The sequence below is a fragment of the Macaca mulatta genome, chromosome 4 (assembly GCF_049350105.2).
Source record: "Macaca mulatta isolate MMU2019108-1 chromosome 4, T2T-MMU8v2.0, whole genome shotgun sequence".
Lineage (NCBI taxonomy): Eukaryota > Metazoa > Chordata > Mammalia > Primates > Cercopithecidae > Macaca > Macaca mulatta.
The window spans coordinates 70,085,873-70,113,460 of NC_133409.1; the positions used below are offsets into that span (position 1 = coordinate 70,085,873).

The 27,588-nt window shown below is 43.2% G+C and overlaps 1 protein-coding gene across 4 annotated transcripts in view; it reads right to left on the bottom strand.

The window, feature by feature from the left end:
* Window positions 1-636: 636 nt before the first annotated feature.
* The window catches only part of ZBTB2 (zinc finger and BTB domain containing 2), a 28,013-nt gene continuing 1,061 nt past the window's right edge, over window positions 637-27,588 (bottom strand). The window contains exons 1-3 of one of the 4 annotated variants that reach the window (XM_028846748.2): window positions 20,904-21,661; window positions 12,624-12,808; window positions 637-3,413 (exon numbers count right to left, since the gene is read on the bottom strand). In XM_028846748.2, the coding sequence (XP_028702581.1) occupies window positions 2,042-3,413; window positions 12,624-12,796 (1,545 nt within the window). In that variant the 5' untranslated portion in view covers window positions 12,797-12,808; window positions 20,904-21,661 and the 3' untranslated portion in view covers window positions 637-2,041. 4 annotated transcript variants of the gene reach the window in all.

Here is a 27,588-nt window from a genome sequence, read left to right on the forward strand (position 1 = left end):
AGAGCAAGACTGTCCCAAATTAAAATAAAATAAAAAATAAAATAAAATAAAACATAAAATAAAATAAAATAATAAAATAGATAAAATAAAAAGTTGGGGCAAGATGATCACAGCATCTTCGCAGAGTTCACTCATTTGATTCTCACAATCTTATAACACAAAGCAGTTATCAACATCTTCATTTTACAAGTGTGGAAAATGCCACTGAGGTTAGAGCAATTGCCCAAAGTTCTGCAGAAAACGACTCCTTGCCAGGCGCGGTGGCTCACACCTGTAATCCCAGCACTTTGGGAGGCTGAGGCGGGTAGATCAGCTGAGGTCAGAAGTTCGAGACTAGCCTGACCAACACAGTGAAACCCTGTCTCTACTAAAAAATACAAAAATTAGCCGGGCATGGTTGCAGGCGCCTGTAATCCCAGTTACTCGGGAGGCTGAGGCAGGAGAATCTCTCGAATTCAGGAGGTGGAGGTTGCAGTGAGCTGAGATCACACCATTGCACTCCAGCCTGGGCAACAGAGCAAGACTCCATCTCAAAACAAAAGAAAGAAAGAAAACGACTCCTCAAGCACTGCTATACTATACATTCCCTTCCTGTATCTCTCCGGGTAGCCAAAGACGCAGAGATGACATCATATGCTCATTTAATTAAACGTTTATTCAATGAAAGGATGTATAAAAACTTACAAATTTGAGAACTCAACTATACATGAAATAGGATGATGGGATATTCAGTTTTTAACATGTACATATAGTATATCTATTAGCTATTCTCCCCTTCCCCTTCAGTCCTTACTTCTGGCTCCTGTTTTGTCCTGTGAGGCCCTTCTTTTATTGGCCTAAGGGAAGATTAATGAACAATTTTTACTGCTTTTGGGCCAATGGAGAAAATTTCAGGCATTAAAAAAGAAAGAAAGAAAAAAACAACCAAAAACCTGGAGAATAAACACCAAAATCAAGTTTTTTCCCAAACAGCAATTAGATTTTTTGTCCTGATTTCTCTTTGCCATTTATTTTTGATGCTTCAATTAATGTTGCCAGTAAACCATCAGCATTGACTTTTTCAGTCATTAAAGTTACTACATCTTCTGGTCACAAATTCCCCTGTAAGATGAATATTCCTATATCCTTTTCCCTGCAGTATACACACTGATTTAAAAGTTAGTGTAAAACAAATTATCACTGGCAGCTGCTAGAAAATGGCATGTCATGTTCTGTTCAGAAAGACAATTTATAGAATAGTACATTCAAATTTGATTTTTAAAACACATTTGTCAGAAACTCAAATACAGCATTTTGTTGTTGCTCAACTTGGAAAGAAGCCAGCAATGAGATAAGGATGTGCATTAATTCACCTGTTTATAGCAAGTACCCACACATTTTTCTCTTACAAACACACAAACTCACAGCTTGTCATGTTGTACCCAAAAATTAAGATTGCCATCACATTATTACTTTTTCTGCTTTGTGTTTTGTTAAAGTAGATTTCTTAACTGATGATTTTTCTTAAGTGGACATAATCTCAAAGGATGCATTCTGAAGTAAGACACCTGGAGGATGAATACTAAGAACGTTTTCTTGGGTTTAAAGTTTCCCCACACCTTCTAGATTTTGCATAGTACAGAGCCCAGCTGTATCTCTAAGAAGCACACTGTATTTTCTGACATTGTTTTTCTGAGAAGACTTTTTACCCAGGGAAAGTCATAATTTTAGCTTACCAAATTGGATTCCAGTTGTTTTATTTAATACCCTTCATTAGTTCCAAGTATGCTTTTAAATAATCTAAAATCTCTCAAAATTTGAGTTTATAAGTATAATGACCATTATCTTTCCAATATCCCCTGAATGAAAGTCGATACATTCCAGGTTTATAATGCACAAAGCCTTTACAGAGGTGGGGCTGGGATGTGGGGAAAAAGGGAAGAGGAGAAGGGAACAAGGACCTGTTTGTATCATGCCATGGAGAACTACAGTTCTGAATTCAGGGAAGGGAGGGAAGATAGTCTTTGTAAAAATGAGAGTTTTTTAAAAAGGTAAGTGACATTCAGTCTAGTAAGACGGTTTCCTGTTCCTTTTTGATGGAAGCTAACACTGGGTGGTCAGGCTCCGTTACTTCCGAGTCCCCACTGCCCAGGAGAATGGATCGCCCTTCGTCTAGGGCAAAAACGTCTGAGTTCTGGTTTTGGCATGAATGTTTAACAACCTCATTGGGAGTGGAGAATGTTTTGTCACACAAGTTGCATTTGTAGGGTTTGTTTGTTTGCACCAGCATGTTGTCCATCTGACTCCCTTCCTCAAATGTGCAGAGTTCCAGAGTCTGTTTGTCCACCATGGTGTACGTGTCGATGCTCTGGTTGAGGCACACGTGGCGGGCAGCCTGGTTGGCCCTGCAAAAGCTTTTGTCACAAGTGCTGCACTTGAAAGGCTTCCCGGTGTGTATGTACATGTGTTCCCTCCAGTGGCTTTTCTGGATAAATTTGCGTCCACATATTGTGCACTCGTACTTCCGCCTCTTCACCTCCCTCTCCTGGTCGGCCTGCTCCAGGTTGTCAATGTCAGCAATGTCTGAGGGGGGTGGGGTTTCCGACTGCTGCTGCCCATCGATGATGGGAGAATCAGAGATGTGCTGCAGCTCACTGTCACTTATCATCCCGGCTTCAGGCACTTCCATGGCATCTTTCCCGAGGTCAGCTGCATTGCTACAGAGAGTCAGGGGGACGCGGCTTTCTCCCTGGTGGCCGGATGTGAAAGGTACTCCTGTGTGGATCTGGAGGTGTTCACGTAAGCTGCTCCGGAGAGTGAAGCGCCGGCCACACAGGTGGCAGGCATAGTACTTTGGAAAGCTCCCATTCCTCTTCATGATGCTCGGCTTGACGTGGGCTATTGTGAGGGGCGCAGGCTGCTCATCGGAGGAAGATGCTTCCAGATTGGTCTCCTCCCCGGGAGGAGGGGGAGGAACAGGAGTGGAAACAAGTTCTGGAGACAGCGAGGTCTGCAGGGGGTCTGAGGGAGTCATATTTGTCCGATTCACCTGGGCCAGATTTGAAGTCAGCTGGGAGAGCTGTGAGGTCTCAGGGACCTGCTCCTGGCTTATCCTGGAGGTCTGTGGCCGTGGATCTCGCCCGAGTTTTTCAGGTGCTGAAGCAATCTTGGTGGCTTGTCTCAACTGATGATCTGCAATCTGAATGCCATACAATGAAGAGGCCAGCGGGAAAACTTGGTCAGGGTGAGAAAAGGCTCCCTGGCTGGCAAGGCTGGCTTCCTGGATGAGCGGGTAAGCGTGCAGAAACTTGATGCCCTGTTCTAATCGAACCGGGTCGATGAGCTGAGGCGCCATCTTCCCAGTGTACATCAAGTGTAAGAGATAGCTGAAGATGTCAGGCTGTATATCAGTTGGTTTCAAGCGGACACACTCACTGAAAGAAACAAGTAAAAAAATCGGTGAGTAAATGCCAGTCCAGGTGTTAACATAAAGCCTGAAGAAAAAAATGAACGCTTAAAAACAAAGGAAACAAGAACACTTCCTATCCTTGATTGTTAGTAAGTTTCATGAAAATGGGATGAAATAATCAAGAGACAAAGTTCATGTTAAAGAAATGTGACATCTTAATTCACAGACTCTTAGAGCAGTTTTTCTCCTAGTAAGCTAAATTAACTTTTTTTTTTTTTTTTTTTTGAGATGGAGTCTCGCTCTGTCACCCAGGCTGGAGTGCAATGGTGCAATCTCGGCTCACTGCAACCTCCGGCTTCTGGGTTTAATTGATTCTCCTGTCTCAGCCTCCCGAGTAGCTGGGACTACAGGTGCCCCCTACCACGCCTAGTTAATTTTTGTATTTTTAGTAGAGACGGGATTCACCATGTTGGCCAGGGTGGTCTCCAATTCCTGACTTCAAGTGATCAGCCCTCCTTGGCCTCCTAAATTGTTGGGGTTACAGGCATGAGCCACTGCGCCTGGCCAAGTTAAATTAAATATTATGTATTCTCTTTTTATACAGAACTCCAGGAGTTCCTTATCAAATGCCACCATCAACATCAGCACTGCTCCTGGGCTTTACAGGGATTCTTTCTCACTTGATTGTCATTCATTCTCATTTTACAGGAAAAGATTGAGGATTAGAGGTGTTAATAACCTGCTCAATATCATGTAGTTGGTAAGTGGTGGAGCTCGTATTTAAAACAATGTTTGTCTAATGCCAAAGCCACCATAGCAAGATCCTTTAGAGAATCAAAACAATCCTGTATGGTAGATAAAGTGGATTTATTTAGTCCCATTTGACAGATATGGAAACTGAGGTCCCAAAAGTTAAGTGATTTATCTAAGGCACCTAAAGCAGTTGATGATGATATTAATAACTTTAGACTCTACTCCTTTTATCATTTCCGAAACATCATCCCTGATCAAGCAGCAGTAATGAAGAGGTTCCCAAGAACTCTTCTCAGTAGTGGTAACAAATTCTAAAGCATCATTAGAAATCAATGAGATCTACATCCACATATCACAAGGTATATGTTATCTTCCACTGAGTAGATATTCTATAGACAATGCATTTCAAATTTAAAGACAGCTTCCTTGAATGCTTTTAGAATTTATAATTTTCTTTTATTATACTACTTTTTGTATTGTAACTTTCTTTGGCCCTTTTAGCAATCATGTTCATTTTATTAACAAATATTTTGTTTTCTTTTTTATGAGATGGGAGTCTCTTGTCACCCAGGCTGAAGTGAAGTGGTGCGATCTCGGCCCACGGCAACCTCCGCCTCCCGGGTTCAAGTGATTCTCCTGCCTCAGTCTCCCGAGTATCTGGGATTACAGGCATGTGCCACCACACCTGGCTACTTTTTGTAGTTTTCGTAGAGACAGGGTTTTGCCATGTTGGCCAGGCTGGCCTCGAACTCCTGACCTCAGGTGATTCACCCACTTTGGCATCTCAAAGTGCTGGGATTACAGGTGTGAGCCATTGCACCTGGCCAATATTTTCAATATACTAAAATATTAACAGCATACCATGCTCTTCTAAATTTAACATTTTTCATTCCATTAAAAAATAGAAAAACTGGATGCAGTGGCTCACACCTGTAATCCCAGCACTTTGGGAAGCCGAGGAGGGTGGATCACCCGAGGTCAGGCATTCAAGACCAGCCTGGCCAACATGGCGAAATCCTGTCTCTACTAAAACATACAAAAATTAGCTGGGTGTGGTGGTGGGCACCTGTAATCCCAGCTACTCGGGAGGCTGAGGCAGGGAGAATTACTTGAAACCGGGAGGCGGAGGTAGCAGTGAGCCGAGATTGCACCACTGCACTCCAGTCTGGGTGACAGAAGGAGACTCTGTCTCAAAAAAAAAAAGGAAAAATAAATAAATAAATAAATAAAAGCCACTTAAACAGAAATTTGTAGCAAAACAGATTTTACTAATTACTGTGCTGCTATCAATGTGTATTTCAAGAAGGCTACGTAGAAATAATCATGTGAAAAATATGAAATTTTGTAAAAATATCAAGCATAAAAACTAGCATCCCTTTGACAGCATAAAGGGAAGAGTAGACGTGACTGTTTTTCTTTTCTTTAAAAAAGATACACAGGGTCGGGCATGATGGCTCACACATGTAATCCCAGCACTTTGGGAGGCCAAGGCGGGCGGATCACCTGAGGTCAGGAGTTCAAGACCAGCCTGGTTAATATGGTGAAACCCTGTTTCTACTAAAAATACAAAAAACTTAGCCGGGCATGGTGGTGCACGCTTGTAATCCCAGCTACTCAGGAGGCTGAGGCAGGAGAAACGCTTGAACATGGGAGGCAGAGGTTGCAGTGAGCCGAGATCAAGCCATTGCACTCCAGCTTGGGCAACAAGAGTGAAACTCCGTCTCAAAAAAAACCAAAACAAGTGGTTGGGCGTGGTGGCTCATGCCTGTAATCCCAGCATTTTGGGAGGCCAAGACGGGTGGATCATGAGGTCAGGAGTTTGAAACCAGCCTGGTCAATATGGTGAAACCCCCTCTCTACTAAAAATACAAAAAAAATTAGCCAGGTGTGGTGGCGCAGGCCTGTAATCCCAGCTACTGAGGAGGTTGAGCCAGGAGAATTGCTTGAAGCTGGGAGATGGAGGCTGCAGTGAGCCAAGATCGTGCCACTGCATTCCAGCTTGGGTGACATAGCGAGACCCCGTCTCAAAAAACAAAAACAAAAACAAAACAAAAACGAAAAAGATACACAGATCATTCATATTTTTATTTAGAGTCCTTTCATATTCCTTTAAATAGGAATGCAAATACAGGTAGTCTTTGGATGGCTTCCAACAATACCATGTGTATACTGCAAAACATTTAGATGCCCTAGGGAAGTTCAATATTCAAAACAGAGCTTTAGGCGTTATGTGTGCTGAAGAATTTACTAATGTAAACAATCAATTCCCAAGTGAAGAAATGACTAGGGGGAAACTTTTCCAGGATCAGGCAGAGGAATTGGGAAACCAAAGGCCTTAGAGATGTAAGTTACACCCTCTCCTCTGCTGAGATGAAACATTCCTCAAGGGAGAAGGCTCCGGTAGACTAGGGAGCCTGTAGTTAACTCTCTTCCCCCTCAGAAAAGGAAGGATAGGGTCCAGGCACCTTGGCTTATGCCTGTATTTGCAGTGTTGTGGGAGGATTATCTGAGCCCAGGAGCTTAAGACCAGCCCCTGGCAACATGGCGACACCATCTCTACAAATAAATGGGGAGAAAAAAAAAGGCCAGCCTGGGCAACATGGTGAAACCCTGTCTCTAAAAAAAAAATACGGCCGGGGGCGGTGGCTCAAGCCTGTAATCCCAGCACTTTGGGAGGCCGAGACGGGCGGATCACGAGGTCAGGAGATCGAGACCATCCTGGCTAACCCGGTGAAACCCCGTCTCTACTAAAAAATACAAAAAAATAGCTGGGTGAGGTGGCGGGCGCCTGTAGTCCCAGCTACTTGGGAGGCTGAGGCAGGAGAATGGCGTAAACCCGGGAGGTGGAGCTTGCAGTGAGCCGAGATCCGGCCACTGCACTCCAGCCTGGGCGACAAAGCGAGACTCCGGCTCAAAAAAAAAAAACCAAAAAACAAAAATTAGCTGGGTGTAATGGCACGTGCCTGTAGTTTCAGCTACCTGCGCTGAGGCAGGAGGATGGCTTGAGCCCAGGAAGTCAAGACTGAGGTTTCAGTGACCTGTGGCCATGACTGTGCCACTGCACTCCAGCTGGGGTGACAGAGTGAGACCCTCTTTCAGGAAAAAAAAAAAAAAAAAAAAAAAAGGAAAGGTAGAAATCCAAAGAAGGCTTTGTTTTTTAGCATTCATGAAAGGTACTACCCAGCAGAGTCCCTTTCCAGAACTACTTTGGTGGTTTTTTTTTTTGTTTTTTTTTTTTTGAGACGGAGTCTCGCTCTGTCGCCCAGGCTGCAGTGCAGTGGCGCGATCTCAGCTCACTGCAAGCTCTGCCTCCCGGTTCACACACCACTCTCCTGCCCTAGCCTCCAGAGTAGCTGGGACTACAGGTGCCCACCACCATACCCGGCTAATTTCTTTGATCTGCCAGCCTTGGCCTCCCAAAGTGTTGGGATTACAGGCGTGAGCCACCGTGCCTGGCAACTTTGGTATTTTTTGTTTTGTTTTGTTTTTAGACAGAGTCTCACTCTGTTGCCAGGCTGGAGTGCAGTGGCATGATCTCGGCTCACTGCACCCTCCGCCCCCAGGTTCAAGCGATTCTCCTTCCTCAGCCTCCCAAGTAGCTGGGATTACAGGTGCGTGCCACCAGGCCCAGCTCGTTTTTGTATATTTAGTAGAGATGGGGTTTTGCCATGTTGGCCAGGCTGGTCTCAAACTCCTGACCTCAGGTGATCCACGCTCCTCGGCCTCCCAAAGTGATGAGATTACAGGTATGAGCCACTGCACCTGGCCATTTTTCTTTTTTTTTTTTAATTTTTATTTTTTATTTATTTATTTATTTATTTATTTTTTTTGAGACAGAGTCTCACGCTGTTGCCCAGGCTGGAGTGCAGTGGTGCGATCTCGGCTCACTGCAAGCTCCGCCTCCTGGGTTCACGCCATTCTCCTGCCTCAGCCTCCTGAGTAGCTAGCACTAGAGGCGCCCGCCACCGCGCCCGGCTAATTTTTTGTATTTTTAGTAGAGACGGGGTTTCACTGTGGTCTCGATCTCCTGACCTTGTGATCCGCCCGCCTCGGCCTCCCAAAGTGCTGGGATTACAGGCTTGAGCCACCGCGCCCGGCCTAAATTTTTATTTTGAGTCGACATCTTGCTCTGCTGCCTAGGCTGGAGTGCAGTGGCACGATTTTGGGTCACTGTAACCTCTGCCTCCTAGGTTCAAGTGATTCTCCTGCCTCAGCCTCCCAAGTAGCTGGGATTACAGGTGCCCGCCACCAGGCCCAGCTAATTTTTGTATTCTTTTAGTAGACACAGGGTTTTACTGTGTTGGCCAGGCTGGTCTTGAACTCCTGACCTCAAGTGATCCGCCCACCTCGGCCTCCCAAAGTGCTAGGATTACAGGTGAGAGCCACCATGCCTGGCTGACTTCAGTGTAAATTTTGTAACTCTTTTCTCATTCATGGTTGGATAGGCTGTCTTGTCTATCGCTTATGAATTGTGACTCAACAGTAAGTCTCTCAAATTTGAAAGAACTATGTACAGTCTCAGATGGCAAAAAAAGGACACAGCTGGGGAAACCTTGGCCCACACTTTAGGCAGGCCTGGAGGAAGGACTTCAAGGGGCCAGGGAAAGAAAGCGGCGAGTCCCTGGGGTTTACAGCCAGGGATGTAAGGGCCCAAGGAGGTCTCCAAACACCAATTTATTTTGATTAAAAAAATTTTTTTTAAAGAGAGGAGGTCTTGCTCTGTAGGCCCAGGCTGGAGTGTAGTGGCACGATCATAGCTGACTGCAGCCTCAGCCTCCTGAGTAGCTTGGACTATAGGCACATGCCACTACACCCAGCTAATTTTTAAACTTCTGTAGAGACAGGATCTCACCATCTTGCCCAGGTTGGTCTTGAACTCCTGGACTCTGGAAATTCTCCTGCCTCAGTCTCCCAAAGAGTTGTGATTACAGGTGTGAGCCACTGCATGCAGCCTTAAAAAAAATTTTTTTTTAAAAAAAAAGCAGAAGCACATGCGCACACATACACTTTAAAAACAGGTGGAGGCCAGGCGCAGTGGCTCATGCCTATAATCCCAGCACTTTGGGAGGCCTAGGGGGTGGATCACCTGAGGTCAGGTGTTTAAGATCAGCCTGGCCAACATGGCAAAACCTTGTCTCTACTAAAAATACAAAAATTAGCCGGGCATGGGCGTGGGCAGCTGTAATCCCAGCTACTAGGATTGCACTCCAGCCTGGGCGACAAGAGCGAGACTCCGTCTCAAAACAAACAAACAAAAACAGGTGGGATTTTTCAAAGCTCCTTAATGCACATTTCAGCCATCTGCATCCCTGACTGCTTTTATTCCCATGCAGCTTGACCTCTGCCAATCGCTCAGCTCACTATGCACCAGACTTTGGTCTTTTCCCAGTCCTTTTCCCAGTTCCCTATAATATACTTACATCTAAGTAGTTTGCAGATATGTTTGACATAACATTTTTTTTGTTTTGTTTTGAGATGGAGTTTCACTCTTGTTGCCCAGGCTGGAGTGCAGTGGCACGATCTCGGCTCACTGCAACCTCCACCTCCCAGGTTCAAGCGATTCTCCTGCCTCAGTCTCCCGAGTAGCTGGGATTACAGGTGCACACCATGATGCCCGGCTAATTTTTATATTTTTAGTAGGGATAGAGTTTCACCATGTTGGCCAGGCTGGTTGACATGCTTTTATGTAGGATAAAGATGAATATAGTTTTACTACAGCTATAAGCCCTTTGGTATAAACTTCCATAGTAATTTCCGTCTTCAATTATTCCTTCACTAGAATTTTAAAAGCAATGATAGGCTTAAACAACTTTAAAAATAAGGATTTTTGAATAACATTAGCATTGTCAGAAGGTTGTACTTAGAAAGGTCTCTCCCTCAGTGGTTTTATTTTTGATAGTTGAAAATCTGTAGTTGTCTGTGATTTAAACATACCACTCAGAGTTGCAGACATAAGACAGGGACATCTAGTGGTAACTACAGCCAGAAATCTCCCTTGGAGCCAAACTTGAAAAAATTGACTGTATTCTCAGTCTACGACTGAGTAGCCGGGCGGCAGTGTTGTGCCCCACAGAGGAGGTGCTGGTTGAAAAGTACGCCCCTGGCCTTCACCCTGAGTTTGCCTTGCCTCGAGGAGCTTGAATTCTGTACTAGGAGGCGGCAAAGCTGGCCACTAGGCATGTGTCACCTCTGGTGCAGTAATACACACTGTTGTTTTACACTGTTGTATTACACAAATATCACAACGCCTTGTTAGAAAGGCATTTATTTACTGCCCTATACTTAAAGGTGGGTTTCTTGCATTGAATTAAAACTCATTATGTAGCATTCTTGCACTCCTCAAGATTAAAACTGCCTCCTTTTCAATACCATTGAATTCACTGTGTTGAGACTGTCCAGTACAAAACCCAAACTAGGCCTTAAGTCTCTGACACACGAGTTAAAGGCAGCATTCTTAGTGTTGCCAGATGAGCCACCCCTCCTGGGTTATTCTGCAGTTGTCCCATCTGCTCCTCCAGACACTGATCAAGTAGCTATTCTATTGTGTGCAAATACCTCAGCCATACTGGGTGGTGTTTGCAAAGATTTGTAAAACCCAGTCCCTGCCCTCAAGAAACTTACAAGTGAAGAGGGGGGATAAATACACAAATAACAACAACACAGGGGAAAGGTGCATATTTGCACTCTTGTACATGTGCACTCTTATAAAGGAGCACAATTAAAGTGTTATGAGCCATGAGCGAGGACATGGTCACTGTCATTTGTTTTGTTTCACTTGACTGGGAGGGGTCATACAAGAGGTGCTGCATGAGCTGGGACTCAGGGAGTGGGCAGGATACCAGCAAAATGTGGTCCAGGTGAGCTGAAGCCATGAAGGTAGGTCTGGTTAAAGTGAAGATGAGGGGTGGGGTGTCCCAGAGGGCCCAGTTGCAGATGAGGCTAGAAAGAGGTTGGGCTCCAAGCCTGTGGGGCCTTGGATGACAGAATAAGGGGCCTGTGTGTTATTTTAATATCACTGGGCATCCCCGCGGTTTCTGATCCAAGGAATACCGCAGTATAGCAGGTTTCTCATCAAACACTACAGTCAAAGCAGTGTTTGGAAATACGAATCTGACAGTAATGTGGAAAATGGGTGATGAGGTAATGGAAGTGAGAAAGGAAAAGAAGTGACAAATGTGAAAGGTAATTTGAAGAAAACATGATTTGGGGACTGATAAGATGTGATTCAAAAGAGTTAAGCTTGGGATACGTGAAGATAAGAAAATAGGCAGGAGGAACTTCGGAGAGGGCCTAATTCAGTACATCCTCAAAGACACAAAAGGAGATACTCAACTCTAAATGCCCAGCACACGGCCTGAGGCCTTGGGAATAGAGTTCTGGAGACAGAACAGTCAAGGCCAGAGCTATAAACTGAAGTTTCCAGCAGAGGCGAGATCTAGGAAAAAGACACACACCCATAGGAAGAGTGCAAAAGACAAAATTCACCAAAGGCCCAGGTTTAGAGGGCAGAAAAACAAGAGATATTCAGCTATAAAAATGCAGATGACAACCACTTAAGAAGGAAGCAAACAAGAGCAGATGCTGGAGGACAGGATGCTAGAAGGCTGAGAGAAGGGCAGTGGTTTTGATGAGGGGTGACCTTAGAGAAAAGACTGCAGTAGAGTGAAGGAGGGGAGGAAACCACAGTGCACACTGATAGGAAGAGTGTGGGATGAGGAGAGTGCAGGCGAGGACCTCGATTACCCTTTTAAGGGCTTTCATAGTAAAGTGAAGGAGAAGTGGCACCGTAACTCAGGCAGACAGCAGTGTCGAGGATGTGCTGATCCCACACGGGCTGGGGGCAGGGGAGGGGGCGTATGAAAACAGATAAAATAAAAAGAACAGAATAAAAATTGAGGAGTGGGATCTTGCAGCATGAGGGAGGGAGGGAGATCATTTTCCACAGACACTGAGAGGCCCTTTTCTCAAGATAGGAGAGATGAAAAGAAAGAAACTAAGCAAAGATAGAGAAGTTTTCAGATAGAAAAGAGGGGAACTGGAGAAATTCATGCCTCAAGCTTCTTGTTAGAGGAGGAGACAAGAATAAATGCTAAAAGTCAGGGGGATACTCAGGGGACTGGGGCTGGAGGAATGAGAGGCAGGGCTTAGACAATGAGTCCAGAAAAGATTACTGCTGGAAGGCTTTGCTGACGCTGGGGAGCTGGCTTTATAATGGACCTGATCTTGCAGGTCCTGATCATGCAGGTGATACCCAGCGAGGGCATCTGGAGGTGGAGGTACTGCGTAGAGCTGGCAGGTCCAGTGATTCTCAAGTGCTATTGAAAGCACGCATAACAAGAAGGTAGGGGGCGAGTGAGGCCACAAGGGAGCAGGTCAGCTAGGAGCTAGGAGAGGTAGAGAGACCCATGGTCTTGATGAGGGCCAGGGACAGGGAGGTTAAGAAGTCTACAGTCATTAGGTTATTAGCAACCACTTTAGTTACCTGGTCTGATGGACAAACAACATCTTAAAGTAATTGGAGAATGAAGCAAGAACTGATTTGTGTGCCTTGAAGTATACATCGCCGATTGCAACCGTGCAGTCACACAGGAAACCAAACTCTCGCTGAGCGTTTAACTGTTGCAGGAGAATAAGTCCATGGTTGGCCAAATCCATTTTTTAAAAAATCTGCAAAGCAAACAATTTTATTTTTAAGAAGGTGATTCACAAATAAGAATGTGTCCTTTATAGTCACCAACAGTCATGATCATAGCTAACATGTCATCATAGCTAATGTGTCAGGCACTGCTAAAAACGTTACATAGATTAACTCATTTAGTCTTCCTAACAGTCCTCTGAAGTAATTATGTCATTCCGCTTTTTTTTTAAACAAATGATGTCATTTAAAGTAAATCAGGGAATTACGTGATTTGCCCAAGCTCACACAGATGGTAATGGAGAAGCCAGGAAATGAACTCAGGTGGTCTGCCTTTAAGCATCAAGTCCTGGAGACAGACAGCAAATATCTTGGACCATCGAGTCTTTTAGTTTAAAATTCCAAATGCAAATGGAGTCTTTTAGTGTAAGATTCCAAATGGAAATTCTAATGATGCATCAGAGTTTGTCAATTCTTCCGCAGAGATAGATAAATTAAGGTGTTGAGGTGGGGTCCCAGCAGGGCAGGGTGAGAATCAATAAGTTTGAGGGTCAATAGTCCAGCTCCTGCTGTGTGCTCCTGCTGGTGGTGTAACAGCCCCATCACCCCTGACCCTTAACACTTACGGAGGAAGTGGGGTTGGGGCTCTGCCTCCTTCCTTGTGGAGGAGGAAATGGGTTTTGAGACGTCTAAGTAATTTGCCCCAGGCCTTCTAGCCAAAAGGAGGGAGGATCAAAATTTAAATGTGAATGTTCTGATTCCAAATTCTGTGATTTTCATTATTCACACTTGACCCTAGCAAACCCCGCTGGCCTGAGTCTATTTATAACAAAGAGGCTGCCTGACATTGCCTGGTTCATCAAATCTCTAGACTGCTCCTTTTCTACAAAGAGCATTTATAAAAGCCCATTACACATACACCAACATTATATTTAACGTTATACTTAAAGGTAAGAAAGGGTGAATGTCTTCTCCATAAGATTGGGAACAAGGCAAAGATGTCCCCTCTCCATATTCAACATAGCACTGGAAGTACCAGCTCATGCAACAAAGCAAGACAGGAAATAAAAAGCATACAGAAGAAAAAGGAAAAAATAAAATTGTCACTATTTGCAGATGACACGATTTTAACACAGAAAGTCCCAAGGCATCTATTAAAAAACAAAACAAAACAAAAAAACCTTGTAGAACTAATAAATGAGTTTGGCAAGTCATAAACATACAAAAAAAAAATCAACTGTAATTCTGTATACTAGCAATGAAAATGTGGACTGAATTAGAAAGATAATACCATTTAAAATCATTCAAAATGAAATATATGGGTGTAAATCTAACAAAACATGTGCAGGACTTGCATGTTGAAAACTATAAAACATTGATTAAATAAGTAAAAGATCTAAATAAACAGATACACTATGATTATGGATAGGAAGACTCAACATGGTAAATATATCAATTTCCCCAAATTGACATATAGGTTTGATGCAATTCCTATAAAAATCCCAGCAAGATTTTTTTGTAGATATACACAAAATTATTCTAAAATGTACACGTAAAAGCAAAGGAACTAGAATAGCTAAAATTATATATATATGTGTGTGTGTGTGTGCATATATATATATATATAGACAGACTTCTCGCTCTTGTTGCAGGCAGGAGTGCAGTGTCACAATCTCAGCTCACTGCAACCTCTATCTCCTGGGTTCAAGCAATTCTCCTCCCTCAGGCTCCCTGGGGTAGCTGGGATTACAGGCATGCACCACCAAGCCCGGCTAAGTTTTTTGTATTTTTAGTAGAGACGGAGTTTCACCATGTTGGCTAGGCTGGCCTAGAATTCCTGACCTCAGGTGCTCCACCCGCCTTGGCCTCCCAAAGTGCTGGGATTACAGGTGTGAGCAACCACGCCTGGCCTAAAATAATTTTTAAAAAAGAACCATAAAGTGGGAGAAACCAGTCCACCCAATTTCAAGATGCAGTATATTGCTATAGCATTCAAGACTGTGTGGTGTTGGCAGAGGGACAGACAAGTGAATCAATGGAACAAAATTGTGAACCCAGAAGTAGACACACATAAATATGCACGACTGATTATTGACAAAGGCACAAAAGCAATTCAGTGGAGGAAGAATAAGCTTTTCAACCAATGGTGCAGGATCAACTGGGCTTCCACAGGCAAAAAAGAAAAAAGAAAAAGAACCTGGACATTTAAGTCTCATACTTTATATAATAAAAATCAACTCAAAATGGATAATGAACTTAAAGGTAAAACACAAGACTGTAAAACTTTCGGAAAAAACATGTAAGAAAATCTAAAATCTAGGGCTAGTCAAAGAGTTTTTACATTTGACATCAAAAGCAGAATCCTTAAAATGAGAACTTGATAAACTGGACTTCATTAAAATTAAAAACTTTTGCTCTCTGAAAGACCTTACTGAGAGGATGAAAACACAAGCTCAAAGACTAGGAGTCAATATTTGAAAACTTTTGCAAACTAGTCCTTTGACAAAGGATTAGTATCTGGAATATATAAAGAACTTTGAAAACTCAATAGTAAAAAAAAAATCAAATCAGAAAATATGTAATAGACTTGAAGAGACATTTCACCAAAGAGGATATACAGATGGCAAGGCAAATAAACACACGAAAAGATCTTCGAAACCACTAGCCACTAGGGAAAAGCAAATTAAAACCACAGTATCACTACGCACTTATCAGGATGGCTAAAATAAGAAACAGTCACAACACATGGTGGCAAGAGTGTGGAGAAGCTGGATCATTCATATGCTTATAAACAAGGAAATAGGGTTAGAGAGGGTAGGTGGCTTGCCCAAGCTTATAGAACCAGTACATTTAATAAGTAGGCTTTAAACTGGGATTCACTTGGTTAGTTGGAACGTGCTACACGAAAGTGTGTGTGTTTAAATATTATTATTTGCTGCTGCTTTTAAGTACATATACTTATTATAAAAGATTCAAATATTATGGACAGACAAAATGTGAGATTTTTCTATCCAGCTCCACCCTAACTCTTTTCTCCATACTCTAGTTAATACTTGGTATTCTTTGCCAATATGGTTTTTTTACTTTGTAGGCCTTTAATGATGAAGTAAAGCTTATTTTTATATTTATTGACCATTTGTATTTCCTTTAGTACCTCTTCATGAGCTCTGCCCATTTTCCTATTCAATTCTCTTTTTCTTATCAATTTAATAAAACCCGGCCAGGTGTGGTGGCTTATGCCTCTAATCTTAACACTTGGGGAGGCCAAAGTGGGAGGACTGCCCAAGCCCAGGAGTTCAAGACTAACCTGGGCAACATGGAGCGACCCCCATCTCTACAAAAAAATTTAAAAAAAGCCAGGGATGGTGGCACACACCTGTGGTCCCAGCTACTCCAGAGCTGAAGTGGGAGGATCACCTGAGCCCAGGGGATTGAGGCTGCACGCAGTGAGCTGTGTTAGCACCACTGCACACTAGCCTGGGAAACAGAGTGAGACCCTGTCTTAAAAAAAAAAAAAAAAAAAAAAAAAAAATCTATTAAACTCTTTGTATATAAGGAAAATAGGCCCTGTGTCACATATGTTGCTAATAATTTTCTCACTTCCTTTGCATCTGTTTATAGAGATTTTGACAAATACAATTTTATGTTTTAATGCCATCAAATTTGTTAATGTTTTATAGGAGGATTTTGAAGTTTTGGTTTTTACATGAACGGGTATATATCATTTCCTTCGATATAGCAAACTCTATGGCTCCCTCTCTTTCCACAAACAGACTAACATAAGCATTCTATTCAGACCATAAGAATGAAGCCATGATAGAACGCTCAATGTTTTTTAAGGGAGTCTACCAGTTATTTTAGAATCTCAATTTAGGAATTTAAGAGAGTCTACTAGTTATTTTAAAATGTCAATTTAGGAACATCTCCTAGATCAGGAAACACACTGAACATAAGTATTCAAATACAGAGGAAAGAATACATGTGCATGACTCAGAGAAATGAAAAAAAAAAAAGAAAGAAAAATGGAACAAGTTGCATGTTCAAAATTCACAAGAGGGAAAATTCACACAGATCAACTTGAAAAAAGTTTTATTTTGGAGACCAAAAAACCTTTCTCAAAAAGAAAACCAAAACCAAAACCCCTAGACTGTTCCATATGTGAACTGCCTGAGGAAATGGGGCAAAAGGGTAGAGAAGGTTCTATGGGCTACACTCTGGCCCCTGCCCAGCGACAGTACTGGCTTTTCTTAAATCTTTCTTTCCTCTTTTCTCATCACAGCCTCCCTTCATACTCATTTCCATGAGGCTTAACTGGCCCAAAATACACCAGCTAGGGCCCTGGTATCCTTGTGGACGGCTTGGCTGAGGCCGCCCCTCTTTTGTGGGAATGGCTGCCTGCTCTTCCCACCTCCAAGCCAGCTCCCGCCCTACTCTGCTCACCAAGGTCACCAAGGACCTTGTTCCCCAGCCTCAGGGACTCAGTGGCTTACTCAGCCTCTTGGCGGCATTTTGTATTCTTCCTCCCACTTTGATAAATCTTTGGTCTCTGATTTTCAGGCTACTGCTCTCTGGTTTTCGACTCACCACAGGCTGTTCTATTTTAATCTCCATCCAGGGTTCCTCTTGCTGGTCTCCTCTGCGCCTGGTCCCCAGCCCACTCCTCATTCTGCAGCCTCTCTTTGGTGATCTCTTTCACTTCTCCTTGGCTGTTCCCCAGGAACCTTAAACTTGATTTAGGTAAAACTCAACTCACTTCCTCCCTGTCCTCTCACTGCCATTTACCCAAAAAGACAATAAAAACCAGGTACACAAATCTGCTCCTTCTATATTCCCTGGCTTAGTGCAGGGTCCCATTTCCACCCTCTGACCAAGCCAGAAATCTCAACTCATCCTCAGGCGTCCCCATTCTCTTACTCCTCACATCAGCCCCCAACTGCCATTAATTGAAACTCTTTACTTTCCTGCCACACCTTAACCTCATCTCCCAACTCATCTCTCCATCTCCAGTTCTGGCCTCCTTCATGCATCCACCACACAATAGCCAGAATGACCTTTCGAAAGGGCAAACCTGATGTCACTTGCTTAAAATTCTTCTGTGGGTCGGGCACAGTGGCTTACACCTGTAATTCCAGCACTTTGGGAGGCTGAGGTGGGCAGATCACCTGAGATCAGGAGTTTGAGACCAGCCTGGCCAACATGGTGAAACCCCGTCTCTACAAAAAATATAAAAATTAGCCTTGCATGGTGGCGAGTGCCTGTAATCCCAGCTACTCGAGAGGCTGAGGCAGGAGAATCGCTTAACCCTGGGAAGTGGAGGTTGCAGTGAGCTGAGATCATACCACTGTACTCTAGCCTGGGTGACAGAGTGAGACTCCATCTTAAAAATAAATAAATAAATAAATAAATAAATAAATAAATAAATAAATGAAATCCTCCTGTGGTTCCTTACTGCCATTAGGATAAAATCCCAGCGCCGCTGCACCTCTTCCAGAGTCCTGCACCATCTAACAGTTGCTTACTCTGCATCCCATACTCTGGTGCAAATCTAAACTAATGCTTTCCAGGCTTTCTGATTTCACAGACGTACTAAAAACAACAAACCTTCAGACTAAGGTCTAACATTGCTCCCCCTTTATTTTGCCAGCAAAGACATGAAACATTCACAAACCTGGTAGGCTTTTACACATAAATACATAGAAATGACACAATGTCAGTATCATCCTCCCAGAGGAAGGACAGGTGGCACTATATTCAATGCAGTCATACCTTGCTTAACAAGAGATACGTTCTGAGAAATGCATCGTCAGGCAATTTTGTCATTGTGTGAACATCATAAAGGTACTTCCACAAACCTAGTTGGTATAGCCTACTACACAGGCCTAGGCTATATGGCAATCTATTGCTCCTAGGTTACAAACCTGGACAGCATGTTACCGTACTGTAGGCAATTGTAACACAATGGTAAGTATTTGTGTATCGAAACAGTTAAACACAAAAAACTTACGTAAATATATGGTGTTATAGTCCTATGGGACCATTGTTGTATACGGGATCTTTCATTGAAATTTATTATAGGTACATGACTATATATGAAAATATATTTTTCTTTTCTTTATCTTTTTTTGTGAGATGGAGTTTCGTTCTTGTTGCCCAGGCTGGCGTGCAATGGTGCAATCTTGGCTCACTACAACCTCCGCCTCCCGGGTTCAAGCAATTCTCCTGCCTCAGCCTCTAGAGTAGCTGGGATTACGGGCATGCGCCACCACACCCAGCTAATTTTGTATTTTTAGTAGAGATGGGGTTTCTCCATGTTGGTCAGGCTGGTCTCGAACTCCCAACCTCTGATGATCCACCTGCCTCGGCCTCTTTTTTTTTTTTTTGAGACAGAGTTTCGCTCTTGTTGCCCAGGCTAGAGTGAAATGGCGTGCATTCTCCGCTCACTGCAACCTCCACCTACCGGCTTAATATTTTTCTAATGCAAACAAATTACAACATAAAATGTTACTTTAATACATTAAATTGTATCTAATTTTTTTTTTTTAAGATGAAGTCTTGCTCTGTTGCCCAGGCTGGAGTGCAGTGGTGTGATATTGGCTCACTTCAACTTCTGCCTCCTGGGTTCAAGCAATTCTCTGCCTCAGTCTCTCGATTATAGGCGCCGACCACCACGCCTGGCTAATTTTTGTACTTTTGGTAGAGACGGGGTTTCATCATGTTGGCCAGGCTGGTCTTGAACTCCTGACTTCGTGATCCACCCGCCTCGGCCTCCCAAAGTGCTGGGATTACAGGCATAAGCCATCACACCAAGCCTGTATCTAATTTTTTATATGGGGTCTTGCTATGTCGCTCAGGCTGGTCTTGAACTCCTGGGTTCAAGTGATCCTCCTGCCTCAGCCTCCTGAGTAGCTGGGACTAGAAATGCATGTCACATTGCCCAGCTAATTATTTTCTTGATACGCGATTCTCAGTTTGGTGATCTCTACGAATGGATCATCAAGGGTCCAGCTTGTTTTGAAATACAAGCACTACTAAAAATTCAGTTTCATTTGAATATATTGATAATAGAGACAAAATGAGGTTATTTCACTTACTTTGGGACTTCTGGATAAGCTAAGCTAAGCTAAGGAATGGCAGTTTCGTCTCCCAGAAGGTCCTGAACACCCTGGTGATGACTTGGCTCCTGACAGCGTACAATACTTACTGCTCAAAGGCTTCACTCTCAAGGCTGGGCAGCTTGGCAGCCTGAGCTCTAAAGGGTTAGGGGAGAGGGGTCGCATCTGTACACAGGCTTCGAACCTCTGCTCTAGGATTTTGAATATGCTGCTTTCAGAAGAACATGAGACAGACAGACACACTCACACACACACACACACACACACACACACACACACACACACCCCTGCCCCTCATGTTCTTGCCCTGGTGCATCTGTGAACAAGCCAGTTTATACACATTGCCTGATGCTTCTGGAAACTGGCAACAAATCTTCCTTATCATTTACTATTTTATCCCAGTGCCTTGCATATGGCCTAGGGTTTAGTATTTGTTAAGTAAATTAAAAAGCAGATGCTCCAGGAGGAGAAGAGTGCTGAGTTCCAGTCCAGGCTCTGCCTCTCACCAGCTGGGTGACTAGGGGTAGAAGTTGAGTTTCTAGTTATCCTAGATTGACCTAAAAAATTCTCATCAATTTAACACCTGCTATGTTTTGGAATAATTTTTCAATTTAAAAATAGTATCTTGTGTTTCTTCATGCTAATAATTAGTTTCTGAATAGTGCTTTATAATTCACAATAACCCTGAAGGGTAAAGAGTTAGAGAATAAGGAGGATGGAGACAGACATCATGTTAATGATTTTGGTCCATATCTTAAAAGCAATGGAAAGCCACCCAAGGGGATTTTAAGCAGGATGACTTGATAAGATCTCTACAACACACAGACTGCAGAACTAATCAAACTGGGGAGGAGGGGATAACAAGCGGGCAAGTGAAGATCTGCTGGACAATGGTCTAGAGGGGACAACTGCCAGTGGTCTACAAAAAAGATAACGGACTCAGGTGGTACTGAGGAAGATGGAGGAAATTGGCAGGAGTTAAAAGATATTTAGAAGACAAAAAAAAAAAACAGACCTGGTTGATGAGTCAGATGAAGGAGAATGGAGCAGATCAAAGTGTCCAGGAAGACTTCCTAGACTTCTTATCTGTATAACTGGATAGATCTTGGTGCTTCCAACAGGAGGGAACACAGGGCAAATACCCAGTTTGGTGGGAAGGGCAAGAAGTTAGGTTCACACATGTTGGGTTTGAGATACTTTTGAGATAAGCAAGTGGAGATGCAGAGTATACGTTGGTTACACTGGTCTGGAGCTTGGAAGTCCTGACTGTGATTTGTCTGAGTCTTCAGAAAAGCCATGTCCTTCAATCACTACACTGTAGTTGAGAGAGGTTACAATTGTCAACAAATAGAGTCAGGATTGAACTCTGGTCTTCTGGGCATACAGTTCATGTTGTCTCCACTCTACTACCTTGCTCTACAGAGCATTCCTAAAAGTTCTTCCTGATCCCAGTCGCAAAGGCCCGAAAATCAAGACATGAAACTGAAGACCTATGTAAAATCCCCAACCATTTAACACTGTAAATGAACTTAAGACAAAACCCAACTAAATAAAAAACAAGTCATTTGTCTTTTCTAAATTAGAATAGTAAGCTGAAAGGAACTGAAGAAAAGTAGCACTGGAGAGAGGAGGCAGTGCCTATAAATGGGTTTTCATGGAATGCATTCTTTCTGTATATGTATGTGTACAAAGTTTTTACTTTCCTTAACTAAATTCAGAGACTATAAGACATACTCATGTTGAAAAAATAAAAAACATTTCCTAAAGCCAAATACAAATGACCTTTTAGATTATTTAATGCTTTGGTTTTCATTGTCACCACTGTCTCCTACTTGATAATGGGACACTGACCACCTAGCTGTCACTTGCTTTCAGCTTCCATCACAGAGCACATGTGGGCTGATCCGTAAGCAAGTCACTCATCCTTTTGGAGGTGCAGAAGAATGGGGCACGTACAATTACGTTATATTTTGACAACCTAAGTTCCTCCTTCATTTTCAGTATAAGAATAGGACACCAAAACAGCTTTCGGAAATTGTTGATTCCGTTTTTAAAGATAATAGCTGTTCTAAGACACTAAACACTACTTACACTACCCGTTTCAAGGGCACTAAAAGGGTCCTCTGAAGTCCTTGATTTTATTTAAGTGAAGCATAAATGAATATTGTAATGCAAAGGACAATCAGTAAGAGTAGAAGTATTACCCACAAGTAAGACTGATTCTTTCAAGTAGTTTAGACCATTTACCAGGATGAAAAGCTGCTTTTTCAATTACTATTATTAATAATTAATATTGGAGGGCCCATGAAGTAAACCTGAATGAGGCTGGTCATTCAAATTTTAATATATTTTAAAACTGTATTTTGAAGGTAGAAAATGCATCTTATTTAGTTGTGATAATGGATTGGCATTTTTTTCTTAACATTTCCTTAGTCAACCTTCTTCCACAGTAATTAGAAAAGAGAGGGGCATAAACTAACAGCATTTATTTTCATGTTAAAAAGCACTGGATTTGTAAAATACTACTGTTTTCAATTATATTTTCCCTATGTTTACACTTAGTTTTTAATTTCCAAATGTAAGTTGGGGTCATAAGGAGGCAATTCAGGGACATCTTAGGTGTCAAACAGAAGTAGATCAGAGATTTATGGCTAATAGAGAGTTCGTATTAAAGTAATAATTCTAGGCCGGGCGCGGTGGCTCAAGCCTGTAATCCCAGCACTTTGGGAGGCCGAGACGGGCGGATCACGAGGTCAGGAGATCGAGACCATCCTGGCGAACACGGTGAAACCCCGTCTCTACTAAAAAATACAAAAAACTAGCCGGGCGAGGCGGCGGGCGCCTGTAGTCCCAGCTACTCGGGAGGCTGAGGCAGGAGAATGGCATAAACCCGGGGGGCGGAGCTTGCAGTGAGCTGAGATCCGGCCACTGCACTCCAGCCCGGGCGACAGAGCCAGACTCCGTCTCAAAAAAAAAAAAAAAAAAAAAAAAAAAAAAAAAATTCTAAAGACATTATGCTACAATCAACCTGAAGGAAACTTACAAATGATTACACACAGCAAAATTAAAAAACTAATCTGGGCTGGGGACAGTGGCTCACCCCTGTAATCCCAGCACTTTGAAAGGCCAAGGTGGGCAGATCACTTGAGCCCCGGAGACCAGCCTGCACAACATGACAAGACCCTGTCTCTATAAAAAGAAAATTAGCTGAATGTGGTGGCATGTGCCCATGGTCCCAGCTACTAGGGGGCTGAGGTGGGAAGACTGCTTGAGCCAGGAAGGTTGAGGCTGCTGTGAGCCGTGGATGAAGGATGCACTTCATCCTTGGATCCACTTCAGCCGAAGTGCATCCACTTCAGCCGTGGATGCACTCTAACCTGGATGAAGGAGTAAGACCCTGTCTCAAAACAACAACAACAAAAAACTAATCTGCTTCTAATAATCCACCAGAACAGAGATTGCCTTCATTTTTTATATAACATAAGATGATTTGTAAAATTAATCTGAAGAAAATATAATCACCTAATTGTGTAGTTCAGGGTATATAACACAGTTTCAAATGTGTTTAACTCAAAGTCTTAATAACATATTTCAATATTTTAGAGCAGGCTTCTCAAACTTTTTGGTGTTGGGATCCCTTAATGGTCTTAAAAATTATTAAGAAAATCAATTATATGTTTATATGGGTTTTAACTATTGACATTTACCATATTAGAAATTAAAATGGTGAAATTTTAGAAACATTTAATTCAATTAAAAACAACAATAAACCCATTACATGTTAAAGTACAGAACATTTCTATGAAAAAATAATTGTATTTTCTAAAACAACAAAGTGGTGTCTTTTTATATTTTTGCAATTCTCTTTAACAGAAGACAACCGGATTTTGCTTTTACTCCTCAATTAACTCTGTTTTGGTTGAGTAGTGAAGAAAATCCAGCCTCACCCACCTACGTAGTTGGAAAAAGGAGTATTTTAATAGCCTTTTCAGGTAATAGTCTTCTTTTATATTATACCAAAACTTGACAAGTGGTACTTTCTTAAAAGTTGGTTGTGTAATATGAAACTACATAACTGAATTAACTTTTCCTACTCTATTATGGTAACATTCATTGGTCTATCCACTTTCAATGGATCATTTACCCATTCATGATTTTTAACATCATCCGTTGATCATTTGGAAAACATTGGCTCACTGAATTAAGCAGATCTTCTCAGTGTCAACACTGAGAAGACATTTTGTCAACACGGTGGAAAACGCCGTAACAACTTAGTATTACTATGACAATAGTTTTGACTTCATTGAACCCTGAAAGGATCCTGGGGCTTCAAAAGGATCTTCAGATCACACTTAGACAAGTGCCCTTCAGAATCACTTTGGGACCCAGAGAACCTAAATGACTCTCCCGGGGCAGGAGAACATGCACACTTTGAAATCATTCCAGATTAGAGGATTCTGACGCTTACCCTGCTTGGTGCAGAACTTAGCGAGTGCGCCCTATTTAAGAGAATAGTGCAGCCGGGAACGGTGGCTCACGCCTGTAATCCCAGCGCTTTGGGAGGCTGAGGCGGGTGGATCACGAGGTCAGAAGATCGAGACCATCCTGGCTAACACAGTGAAACCCTGGCTAACACAGTGAAACTCGTCTCTACTAAAAATACTAAAAAATTAGCCAGGCATGGTGGCAGGCGCCTGTAGTCCCAGCTACTTGGGAGGCTGAGGCTGGAGAATGGCGTGAATCCGGAAGGCGGAGCTTGCAGTGAGCCAGTGAGCCGAGATCGCGCCACTGCACTCCCGCCTGGGGACAGAGTGAGACTCCGTCTCAAAAACAAAAACAAAAAGAAAAACAAAAAAAAAAAACTTACAAAAGTAAAATATCTTACACTAAAATATCTTACAAAAGTAAAAATGTAGTTTCCCTTAGTACTTAGCCAGATACATAAAAGTGTTTTTCAAATTCCTATCTTTGAACACTGAACTTTCTTAAAGTGACACTCAAAGGCATGTGATGCATACCTCAAGCATGTGAACTGGGGGTTATGAGTTTGAGCATAAATACGAGCCACCAAGTTGGCTTCTAAAATGGATCTATATGTCTTGTGCTGCCAACTCCTTGTAAGGTTCTGTGACTACTGATTCCATATCTTAATGGCTCTATCAGCATTGTAAAAATACTGAATCTTATTTACTATCAATTCAAAGTAATATTTTAATTGTTTAACAGTTTAATTTGCTAGTTCAAATTATAACCTACTTGAGCATAAAGAAGATTTTAGAAATACTCTTGGTCTAATGCTTAGAACGCTTACATTTTTTTTTTCTTCAGGGAAATAAAAACGTTCAATTCCCTTTTAGGTTTTCAGGGTCATGTTCAGAGAGCCAAAGAGCATACGAAAATAGAAAAAGTGATGATAAATGACCTTTGTCAGGTGCATTTGGCATTTTATGGTAAAAAAAATTACCAGTAAACCAGTTGTTTCAATCTTCCATTCCTGTGCAGGCTGGTGCCACGGGGCTTGCCCAGCTTTTCCAAGTTCCTACAGGGAAAGGTGAGTGGGGCTACAGATGAAGCACCAAGAAACAGTAACAGCTGGCAGGACAGTCCCCATCTCTAAAGCTGCTGATCCCAGGCCGATGCTACAGATGAGCTTTAGGTATTTCCTTCTCTATTTTGGTAAGTCTCAAATTGAGGAAAGCACATCCACTTACTCAGGGGCATGCTGTGGGTACTTGAAATCACAAGATTATAAGGTACATCTCTTTATGGGGTTGGGGTGAATACATTTTCTTTTCTAATAGAGATGGGGGGTCTATGTTACCCAGGTTGGTCTTGAACTCTTGGCTTCAAGCAATCCTCCAGCCTTGGCCTCCCAAAGTGCTGGGATTATAGGAATGAGCCACTTTGCTTGGCCATGAACACATTTTTCTATTATTTTATATTGTCTTACAAAAGTGCAGAGTTTGGAGGTTACTATAAAGTTCATACTAAAGTTTAAGACAAAAAAGCAGGTGTCACCGTGGCAGCTTTTATTTTATAACTTAAAACATGATTATGTTTATTCTCTGCTGCTAGGTTGCTGAGCATCAACGTATTTACATCCCCTTTGAAGAGAAGCTTTAAAACTGGCAAGTATGCAGGTGGACTGTATGACACAGTTTTAGGGGTGTAGACTACACTCCACTGTAGACTACTCCACTGTTGACTCTCAGTGGCACTGGCGTATCACTTCTTGCACTTATGATGGCTTCAATTACTGGCCAATTCTTTGTTTAGCAAATAAACTACAAGTTTATTAAATGAGAAATGCCCAGTTTAAAAGGACGTCCTATTAGTGGTAAATTACTATGCTCTTAAAAATTGCCTTCTTGTCCAGGAGCGGTGGTTCACCCCTGTAATCCCAGCACTTTGGGAGGCCGAGGCGGGAGGATTGCTTGAGCCCAGGAGTTCAAGACCGCCTTGGGCAACATGGCAAGACCCCTGTCTCTTATTAAAAAGAAGAAAGAAATAAAGAAAAAAATGACCTTTTAACAGTCTGAAAACATCCTGGATGCACACCAAGATCATTCAGAATGCAGTGGAATTTACCTTACCAATTTATAATTTTGGTTTGTGATAAATTAGACAAATGAGAATTAAAATGGCATAATCCCAATTCCGTATTAAACTTTCAGGGTACTCCCACACTAAAACGCTAGTGGTGTGTACAACTAGCCCTGGCGCTCCAGCGGGGGTCGGCATAGATTTACATTAGCAAGGACACGGCAGCACGTTTAAGTAATCCCAGAGCCTCCCCCCTCCCCGGGGTTCTGATAATTCTGACCTTCTTTATGCTTTTACGCTTTATTTTACTAAAATAATACCGTGAGAAAATGAATAGAATCGATGCTCACAAACTCAGTGGGCCCATTGTATGATGAAAGAGCTAATGAACAATGCAGCTGGGGGAGGCGGGGAGCGAGAGCCGGGTTATATCCCCAAGGCATAATTAGGAGTTCACGTATTCGGGTGGAAGTTCCTGCAGTAAAAGGCGTAGCTGCAGCTTCTCCTGGCCCAGGCACTCTCCTACTCTGCTACCCTCGCTTCTTTATTGCCTCTTTTACTACCAGCTAAAAGCGGCAAAACCTAGCTTCCTTTGCAGCTTCTGGCTAAACACTTCTTTCTTGCGGCTTTGTTTAAACAAGAACGATTTAGGGGTTTCGCTACAACGAGAAAACGACGCCGGCCCCGGGAAGCAGCCTCCTCGCCTCGGAGTCCGGTCGGGGGGTGCGGGCCGCGCGGGTCCCACGCCCCGAGGCTAAGCAGCCGAAACCACAGCGCGCTCGGGGCCAACTCGGGTTGTATCGCTGGCGCAGATCGCACGTCGGGCGGAAGCTCGAAGCCGCCGGCTCAACGCGCTCAGCACCTGGGACTGGGCCCGGCCTGCAGCCGCAGGGAGCGGGCGACAGGGGCGGCGCCACAAAAGCCGACGCGTCCCCAGCCCGCCTGAGCGCGCCGCAACAGCCACCTCGCCCCACCCGCCCCGCGGGGCGGGGGCCTGGCCAGGGGCGGGGCCGGGGGCGCGGCGCCGGGGCCCTCTGGCCCCCTCCGGTCTCGCCGGCCACGCCCCCGGCCCCGTCCCTGTCCCCGTCCCCGAGGGGCTGAGGGGGAGGGAGGGGCGACGCACTCCGGCCGCGTTGCACGCTCGCCGCTTCTCTCAG